The sequence below is a fragment of the Haliaeetus albicilla genome, chromosome 12 (assembly GCF_947461875.1).
Source record: "Haliaeetus albicilla chromosome 12, bHalAlb1.1, whole genome shotgun sequence".
Taxonomy (NCBI): domain Eukaryota; kingdom Metazoa; phylum Chordata; class Aves; order Accipitriformes; family Accipitridae; genus Haliaeetus; species Haliaeetus albicilla.
In genome coordinates this window covers 9,550,817-9,561,348 of record NC_091494.1, presented here as the reverse complement: position 1 = coordinate 9,561,348, position 10,532 = coordinate 9,550,817, and the positions used below count along the sequence as shown (strand labels likewise).

General features: G+C 35.7%; 1 protein-coding gene and 1 long non-coding RNA gene across 3 annotated transcripts in view; both read right to left on the bottom strand.

Moving 5' to 3' along the window:
• Window positions 1–525: 525 nt before the first annotated feature.
• LOC138688292 (uncharacterized) lies at window positions 526–4,297 on the bottom strand. The gene is made up of 3 exons (XR_011327326.1): window positions 3,809–4,297; window positions 1,413–1,456; window positions 526–899 (listed from the first exon to the last, which is right to left on the bottom strand). It is a non-coding gene; the product is annotated as an uncharacterized lncRNA (long non-coding RNA).
• A 2,578-nt stretch (window positions 4,298–6,875) lies between these two features.
• Window positions 6,876–10,532, bottom strand: part of VPS13C (vacuolar protein sorting 13 homolog C) — a 106,537-nt gene continuing 102,880 nt past the window's right edge. For both annotated transcript variants that reach the window (XM_069797996.1, XM_069797997.1), the window contains one exon: window positions 6,876–8,624. In XM_069797996.1, coding sequence (XP_069654097.1) covers window positions 8,523–8,624 — 102 coding nt within the window. In that variant the 3' untranslated portion in view covers window positions 6,876–8,522. The remainder of the gene's footprint in view (window positions 8,625–10,532) is intronic.

Below are 10,532 nucleotides of genomic sequence, written 5' to 3'. Positions count from 1 at the left end.
AGCTAAGTTACATTAGGGTTTTAAACTTTGTGACTACAGATCACAGGGAACAAGTACTAGAGTCAGAACATGATTCTCAACTTTCCTGGCCTATCCATTTTTCTCCATTCCACTTTTTATTCCCCATTCTTCTTTTGTTCTAAGCTCCTAAATCCTTGGCAGGTGCCACAGAAATGACTAGAAAGAAATTATATGCCATCGAGAATTTGTTACTCAGCATATCTCAAGTGTGTCAGTGCCACCACTGCCAGCTCAGTTTGCCCTTCATGCCAATGGAAGCACGAAGCTTCCCCTGAAAAAGGCTAGATATTAACCCAGGACATGATGTCTAGCAGAATTCCAAGAATAAAAAGGCCAAGGTGGGAACTAAAAAACAATCCATGTGTTACTTGCTCGCTACCTGGGATATACTAGACACAGAAAGTCACAAGGTCTTGTCTTCTGGATAGGATGAGAGTAGCTAGGCAGAAAATAGAAAAGGAGTAAGGCAGCAATCTTTTTCAAGTGCTGGCAGTAAGCAAGTGCCTTCTACCTCTCTTTCTTCTCCTTAGTTCTCAGACCCTGCCTGCAAGCCCTAGATGCTACAGGGTTAGGAAATGGTGAGGGGGGCAGGAGGAACTGAGCAGCCCCCAGAAGCTAGCACAGAGAACACTCTATACCTGATAATGCTAGAAATAACGTGTTTTAAAATGTTTAATTCCCCTGCAGTGAAAACTGTCTTTTCTCCTATATGCCCTCCCAACAAGATTTTCCCTCATTAAATATTTTTTGCCAGTAAAAAGATACGGCCAAATTATTATTTTTAAACATTTAGATAGCCTTACCAACTTCCTGTTCTAGGTATTTCTTTCCATAGAACTGGCAAGAGAATCTTTAGAAAGTAGAAATTGGAAAGGATCCTAAAAGCAGACAAAGAAAAGGACACTTGTAACCAACAATACAGACACAAAAAAAGCAAATAGGCTAATATGTCTTCAGTTCTTGCGCACTGCAAAGGAACATACATGATATTCTGCACAGTCCTGGAAGCTCACAAGTGCAAGAATGGCTCCTACAACTGAACTATAGAAGTTAAGTGAAGCCTAGTTCTCTTCAGCAGTGGCTCGTAGTGGCAATCTCTAAAGTAAGAAGTGACAGTCATGACCCAAATACAGAACAGTAATGCTTATTTTTTAATTTTTGCTTTGTTTGCAAGTATTAGTCTTAGGCAGTTTTATGTACTATTTGAAATAGGTGTAATATCTACCACAAAGTAATCTCTCCTGTTTAGAAAAATTAGATTTTTATTAACTTTAGCTAAGCAGTGCAAAGAAAAAGTATGCAATCCTGTTAAACAGTTCTGTGATTGCTTCTTGGACTGCCTTAGATCTCTCTGAATTTATTAGATACACAGAAGAAAAAACAGGACATACCTTATATGACATTGTCTGTTACACAGCCATCTTCAGATCAATTTCTGCAATTCAACAGTAGCATTAGCAGAATGAGCACTTGAGTAAAAACCACACGGAAAGGCTTTTACTCTAAAACATTACCCATTAACAAATTTGTATGCATGGAAATCTGCACCAATTCCTGTAACGCTACGTACCAGTAAGAAATAACATGTGAACATTCCTTATAGTATATTTTTTTCAACACTTCTAAAACTCCAGGCCTGGATCTGCAGTTTGTAAAGCTTTTGACAGCCTCTGATTTATAGCTCTACACTCTGCACTGACCATATCAACTAGATGATTTTAACAGTATGGTATCCAGGCAGGAGGTGGGTGGGAAGGAAAGCTGTAAGACAACAGCAGTAAAATATAAAGATTCATTCCCCCACCTTGTGGGTAACTACTGAAACAGCAATTTACAGTAGCATCTCATCATTTGTAACCTAGACAAATATTCATCTATCAAATTTCACACAGAGATTTCTGCTATATAAGTCAAAAAATCTATGCAATTAACTCAAAGTTGATTTAAGTAATATGGTCTGGTTTTTCTTTCAAATCCCACAAAAACTTAAGAATATGTCTACTCTTGATGCTTATCAGTATCAGTAATCGATTACTCAAGGTTGGTGCACTCTGTTGAAGTGTGAAGAACGTCTTAACAGTGCACAGAAAAAAAAGGTAGCTAACTAGGGTTTAAATTTAAAAGAAAAGTTTCTCCAGGACTGTCCCCGTGACAAGCCTACTGATACTATTCTAATTTAAAAACAATTGTACAATTGCTCCTCAATATGTTTGTCAGAAAATTGTTATGCGAAACTTTCATTTTCTCTTATTATTTGATTATATACCTTTGAAGACAGGATGAGGTCTAAAGCTGGTTGCTTAAGTATAAGTTACTGATTTCAAGATATTTTCTGTGCTGCTTTTACTAATAATTAACTTGCAACAATCCTATGGGATCAGTTGCAGAAGTCTTTTTGGACTCCTCAAGAGCATCTTAGCCCAGTGTCATAGCTCTTCAAAAGTCAACAGCAAATTTCTTTCCAGCAGGGAAATGGAAAGCACAGCCACAGGCAAAGATGACAATAAACACACGAGGAAGCTTTATAAGCAAAATACAGTCCTCATACATCAACTAAATCAAGGGCAGATTCAGGGCCACATTTATCAGAGCAGAGACTAGGACCTGCACAGCTCAGTGATTTACCTATAAAGCTTTGATTATATAGGAGAGGAATTTATGTCATACCTGATGGAGAAACATTTCAAACCCCTAGAATTATGCCACATTATACAGCGTATAAGCAGCTTCCCTATTTTTCAAGTCTTGGGTTTTGGACAAGCATTTTTCAGAATTATGCATCCTTATTGTGCTTACCTTTGATAAACAGCACAGTCTAGAAACAATGTGGACACACACACAAGATTAACAGTGGAATTTGAGTGTTGTCATACTACCAATAAAGAGAATTTTCAGTGTTCCACCTGCTGACTCCAGTAAAGTGTCTGGGAACTGCTCTGCCTTCCTGACTAAAATCCAAACAAAAATTTCTTTTCCTTGTTAAAATTCAACAGTTACTGTTTTCAAGAAGCACAGTTTGTTTTCATAACTAGGTGAGCTATTTTCTCAGTTACTGATGTAAAAGGAATTTGTAGCAGGTTTTCAATATATCAGATTAGCTTTTTACCCATCTTTTACCTCTAAAGAGTTAGCCATTTTATAGCTTTATCACCATCCTGCTTTTAATTTCCTTCACTCCCAACCTACCATGCTAATATTACGGGGTCCCTCTCACCTCCCTCGTCCCCATTCCCCAAGGCAATATGAAGACTAGATCAGGACAGACAATGAACATTCTCACTCTAAAATAAATAACAAAGAAAATAAAATAATTTCAAAGTAGTTTACTTGTTGACCTGTAGGAAGAGTGAGGATACAATGAACTGAAACAAATTTTAAATTCACATGTTCCTTTCGATAGGTCAACTCTTTTCTTTTTAAAGTTATTTCTCCTTTCACACTTAAGCTTTTCTCCTTCAGACAAGTCAGGTGACTAGATTAAGCTACCATCCTAGATGCTGACAAACATCTTGACAACTGCAAAACAGGAGCAAATTGCAGCACAGAGATAATAAATGCTGAAGTCTGGAGATCTGTGTATTTGCATCACTGTTACTTAGTGATTATGCAAATGAGATCCATAATCCAAGGAAAGGAATTGCATTAGGATCATTAGTCAACTGAACAATATTCATATACTTTACATCTAGATGTCAATAACCTTTTTTTTTTTTCTTCAATCTGCCCTTCATGTGCTGTGTAGCATTGTACGTTTAACTGATAACTGCCCTCTCCCTCAAAAGCATACCTTTGTCCAGGAAATTTTAATGAAGAGACTAAAGCTTTGATTTTTCCAATGGAACCTGAAGTTGTGTACATTGATTCTCAAATCTCTTCCACTTGTTTCTTATATTAAGATTTCTCTTGAAGCGGTCAGTCCACTGGCATCTATTCCAAATTAACTCTTCACACTCAGGTTCAACTAAATGCAACTTTAAGCTGTTGAAAGAATTATTTTGTCAAACAGATGCTAGCTAGTTTCAACAGGTTTCACAAGTCAGTTTTCACTTTTAAAATTAAATCCTTTCCATTTTATTTTTAAATACTGAGTGACCCAAGATCCCCTTATGTAAGTAATCCTTGTTGTCAACCAAAGACCAAGATTAGAATATACCTAGTGTAATCACTATGTTACTCTATTACAACAAAAGCATATTTACGGCCAGCAATCAAATAAAAATACTGGTACCTTGATTGTTAAACTGAAATACTTAATTTATCCCTTCCTTCAACTTCACAATTAATGCCCTCTAAAACTATTTAATCTCTCACTACTAAAACACTCCCTATTCAGTGTCCATAATGAACCAAACCTTCTAGACTCTACAAGTGTTGAGGAAAATGGTTAAACATGATGGTGAAAGGTGTAAAGCTGTTTTGATAGGAATAATTTAAATTAACCCAGGAAACACAGAACTTCACATCTTTGGTGATTTTCTTTCTTTTGGGGGGGTATTTCAGATTTCTTATTGTGAAAGAACCACAGAATAGCTGGGGTTGGAAGATATTTCTTGAAATTGCACAGTCCAACCACAGTCAGCTAGAGCAGGTTGTCCAGGACCATGTCGACTCAGGTTATTAATATCTACAAGGATGGAGATTCCACAATCTGAGTGTTTTTAAGGGTGTTGAGGGGTGATGGTGGTACTTTCTTCTTTTAAAAGTTCACTTCAGTAGTTTTAAGTGGTTGGCTTATTGTAATTCTGTAGAGAACGACTGGTAGTAGTAAACTTAATGAATATAGGGTCCTTTGAAGAGGAAAAGGTCTGAATAAAATCTAATTAAAATTCCATTGAAAGAGATCCTAAAAATCCCTCTGAACAGTTAACAGCAAAAGGGACCAAGCTCATGGAATAAATTAGTAAAGAAGCTGATTGTATTTTAAAAATACAACATTTCAGCAAATGAAGACTTACTAGTCTCCAGATTGGACAGAAATTCAATGAAAACTATCAAAGTAAAATACTCCCTAAAAAAAGCCCACAGTTAAGTGGAAATGATAGCACCACCCTGTGAAGAACCACTTATATCCATTATCTATTCCAAAAGTTCTCATGTTTTTCTCTCTTTTTCTTTTTTAAAGCATTAGATGGTTCTAAAATTATAAGCAAAAGCATATTAACATGTTTTTACATGAAACACTTTGATTTTATTATCATTTTCTGCTACTATCCTTTAAAATGGTTACTAAGTTGAGATAGATCTACATTGAGGACCAACATACTGTTCTTTACCTAGGAAGCAACTGAGCATGCTGGGGGAAGGAGGCCATGACAGAAAGGACAGAGAAAGTTTCAGAAAGGAGGCTACAGCTCAAGCAAGACACTGAGAAAACTGAGTTGCAAGGATTAAACACCCATCCACGCCTTGTTAAAAAAAAAAAAAAAAAAGCTTCTGAAGAGCCAGAGAAACCTATGATGAGCCAGAAAGCGATGGAGTAACTGAAGCAAAGTAAGGACCTAGGCCTGACCTAAATGCTTGGAGTTCTAATTAGCAAGCTAGTATTCCATGTATATTCTGTAAAACTTGGCTTTTGAGACAGTGAAAAATTCTGGGAGCTCATTGTGAGGAAAGGTCTAGGAAGATTTCAACAGTTTGGCCACCTTGTGTGCTCAGTAATACTGAAACTCTATAGCTTCATAGAAACAAAAGTCTTGAAGGTATGGGAAATCACTTTGTTGCCAGTTTAAAAAAAAAAAAAAAAAAGCCAAAATCTTCAGAAAAGCCCTTTCACTTTGCATTGCAGCACCTGGTTGAAATTCCTCACTAAAGACTGTCTGAAAATGCACTCTACCCCAACAACATCTCATTCCTACAGATCACCTAAACAGGATGTAATTCTGCAGTTGTTCTTATGCTGGACTTATACATAGGGACAAGACCCCTCCTTGTCCCTTAACTCCCTCAGCCAGCACTTCAAGAAGATGCACCAGCTTAAGGAAAAGAGCAGAAAGGGAACAGGAAAAGAAAGTTGCCAAAGTTGGAGAGCAAAGCCTAGGTACAGCCAACGGCATTTGCAGCTGGAGAGAATGCAGCAATGCAAAAGGCTGGATGAAAAACAAGAGCAAAGACTGTGCACATGGTAAAATGGAATGGAACACTTGAGGGAAGCACAGGACAAGCACTGGAAACCTATTGGTCCTGAACATCCATCTTCATTTAAGCAAGAAATGGAATTCTGTAGCAAACGATCTCTCTCATGTCCTCTTGAGTACTTGATCCAAGGGACTAAGGGCATTCATTACTTCTTCAGCTGGAATTTTTAGCGTCATCTACCCATTCATATTCATCTAGGAACCCAAACTGCAAAGACATGCATTTCAAAATAAAAAAGTGTTCTATAGAACCCTACTGCTTCTTCAGACTATTTTGAATAGGAAGCTACCTCACTGAACCTAATCACATATAAAGTTAGAAAATAAAATATCTACTGTTTACAATTCAAGCCAGAAGTTTACAAATAAATATGAAGAAATACAGAACTGAATCAAGCAAAAGACTGGAGTCAGAAACGTGTCATCAGAACTGTTTTAAACTCCAATTCTCTACTTCAAAATAGGCACATGGTACCATCTAAACATGCGCTGAGAGTAGACTAAAGTGAAATCTGTTTTCAACTATGAATTAAGAGGCAGTACACAAAACTATCGCTTACATGCTAGAAACCACGCTGAAAGAAATGCTGGGCTGTAGAAAGCTCTTCTACAGTACACTAGTACTCCAATGATCCTTTTCATATAGCGCCAGTGACATGTGGCAAACCAACAGCATACAATGTATTTTAGAAGTAACAACACTTAAAATCATAGCACAAATAATTGCATATAAAAATTTATTTTCCTTTTTCTTTTAAACACAGGCTTGAAATACATACAACCTAGACAGCTAATTTAGTTAATGTTTGAGCAGAGCTTTCTAGAAAATAGGCGATATCACAGAATTAAAGGTTGTACCACATATTTTCCATCATAGCAAACTGGATTAATAGCCATGTGCATACAATAAGCAATAAAATCATGTCTGCAGATGCTCTCTAAAAGTTCTGTGTTTGGCAGCTTACTTTCAAATATCTTAAGCTTTATAGTTTTGGAGACATCATAGGTACAGGTTAAGAGTACATTTATAGAATCCACCAGCCCTTAAGTATAAAGAAAATTTAAAAATTCAGGCCTAGTTATCATGATTGCTCTACTTACTGAATAGATCTATGCAAGAATATTGCCATTTTTATTCATTGATTTTGTGTCTATAGCTGTTATCTAGCACAAAATTAAATAAAAAACCAGAAATCATTCTTCCCAATTGAATTAAGTTGGAAAGAGCAAATTTTCACAAGTATTTGCAAGGACACTTTATTTCTTATTTGAGAGCCAAAGACTGACAGCGAGAGCTCTTTGTTCACTGCTGACTGAACTCAAATCTTTTTGCTCATATAGTGCTTGATCCAGACAGTTACTTATGTATGTGCCTAGTGTTAAGAACAGAACTTGTGTCAATGAAGTTCGTGCAATTATTCATACCATTAAGAACTAGGCATATACTTTAAATGTGCATAAGTATCTTGCTAAACTGAATGCTAACAGTCTTCAGGAAGAGAAACTGCAACAAAAAAATTATATCAGAAGTGACTTTTAGCTTAATGACATGGCACTCTTCCAGTGGAGTAACTATACACTGAAATATGGAAAGCTAATTACTTTTATTTAAGCTTTTTGACATACAATGCTGTCTAAAACCAGCGTGCTGTTCCTCCTGGAGAAGTCTTTAAGCTACAGCAATACAACCAAAACCATACATATGCATATGACAGGTGAATAATATTTTCCATTTTTAAAGTGCAGATTTTCATTTACAGTGTAAGTGGCATTCCAAAGTAAGCATTTCCAGAAAACAATAGCCTATTTCTTTCATACGTATTCATTCTTATGTTGCTCCAGTGCAGTATTTTCTAATACTAAACAGACACAGATGAAATTATAGTAGCTAAATTATGGATACTTTTTTCTTAATTTGAAGAGAATGCTGACTAAAATAGAAATACTTTTTAATCAGTTTCAATCAGTAACATAAGTACTTCATTTCGCAAACTGCTAGAAACACAATTACTACAACCTGTCTGTAAACCATAAACTTAGAGTGCAAATCAGAGAACCACTTTATTTTAGAATCCATTTACAAGAACTCCTGACACAATAAAGGGCAGAAAAGAAAATTTCAGAGTGGGAAAACATTGTAGCAGAACTTCTAATTTTCAAACTTCAATGCTTATTTTAGAATATTGAAATCGATAGTTTTAGAAAGAGGCATAGCTTCTTAAAATAAAGTGTTTATGGCTGTTAACTTTGAAGGAAGACCTCAGATACTTTATCTTAGCTTTCTGTACAATGTCTCCATGTCACTTCTAATCAATTTTAGGTTTAAAATTGCATACCAAAGGTCAAACCCGACAAATCCCGTCATTATTAAGATAGCATTTGTGGTTTCTTCAACTGCAACGATGCTTGCTTCACCAACTTTTGTTGTTTTCTTGTTGCCTGGGCTTCCTGAATGGCACGACAAATCCTCTGTAAAGCAACATATTGAAAGTTAGAAAATTAAAGCATGCAATCTGCAGTTTTCTTCCACTACTAAAAATAGCTAAATCAATGAACATTAAAACCTACATATGCACTGGCTAGTTTAAGTTAGATACGTAGCTTCTGATTCACATGCATAATATTCAACCCAGAAAACCTTCAGTGATATTGTCAATCTGCTCTGATTTTTCAAGTAGTAACATTAATGATGTTATTCACACTTAACTAGATAAACCTTCCTCAGGCAGCACCCCAATACAAGTGATCTAATTTTAAACAGATAAGCAAATGACATTTCCAATACTATATGCTCTGGAGGCTTTCAAAGTCAGGCCATTTAAAGATCCAGCAATAAACTCATGTCCAGTTGGCCTACACAGCTGGGAACTACAGCCTGTACTATTAACACATATACACTGTAAAACAGCAGTTAACATTTAAATAGCCCTTCCACGTAAGTAATATTCACTAACACAAATGTAAGGATGCATGCCTTCTATCTTTGCTGAATGCAATATTATGGGATCAAAGGCCTCTTAAATAAACATAGTGATCAAGTACTGCAACATACTAGATCCATTAATTGGCACATGTTGACTCTTGACACCCTCTGCTCCTGTTGCTACACATTATTTTTAGCAAAAGTTTAAATGCTGTCAGAATAAGGTCTTTTGAAGAAAATTTAGTATCAGATCAAATTAAGCAGTTTTTTCTCTTCTCAAATGGATAGAAAAGTATTGACAGCCTACTGAGGTAAAGAGCCTTAGAAGAGGACTATGTCCAGGCCAAACAACCAAGAAATTTCAATTATTGTGATCTGGAAATATAAGAGAATCATTCACAATAATTAAAAGAAGATATAAATGACAGCAGGCACTTTTGAAAATATTTACAATTAAAAGCACTCTCAAACTGGATAGTTAGTTGAAATCCACAAAAGGATATATTAAAATAGAACCTAACAATAATTCTAAAATTAGAAACAAGTTAATTGAACAAAACAGTGCAACTAAACCAGTCGTTTTTAATTCCTGAATCCAAACAATCTAATAGTTAAAAAATCCCCCACATCTCAACTGTCTAACATTAAACATATTGTACATTATGCGTAAAATGTGTATACACAATATTAACACAGTGGTGTATTTCTAGTCTGAGAAAATTAATGTCAATGTGATATGTGTAAATGCCTAGGGAAAAACAAAACAAAACATACTGGGGTAGCCTAGATGGTCACTCTGATTTTACCTGAGTAATTCCAGCATGTAGTGAAAGCTGAAGTGTTTGAAATGCTTGTGAGGGCTTTTCTTATGCATTATTTCAATAAAACTCATTTATACAACAATGAATATTAAAATAAAGGATAAGTTAAGCTGGATGGACAAATAATAGGCATCACGTGTACTTGAAGTATTTCAAACATTTATGGATTTCTGATAACTCATGGAGGCTGGAGAAAGATTCAGAGGACTGAAGAAGGACAAACCTAAAACCCTTGTTTATTTTTTAGCGGAGACAGAAAGAACAAAAAAGCTACAGATAACCTTAACCTGATCTTAAAGACATTTGTTTCATGCACATAAAAAGGGTACCACGGAAGTCTTCACAGAAGTGACAATTATTTGTGAAGTATACTTTTTTTGTGTCTTCCATCAAATTGGTATTGTTTTACAAGTGGGATCTATGCAAAGAAGCGAGATGCAAAATGAAGAGTAATACTGATAAACTCAAGAAACAGAAATCCATGGAAGATAAATGGGTTGTGTTGCACTCCAGAACAGAAAAAATTTATTTTCAGCATATACGATCAGCATAAAGACTAGTAAAGAAAGGAACATGCAGTTATGCAATAACAGAAAAAAATAGAATTAAACACAAAGTAGTATCCTTCTAGTG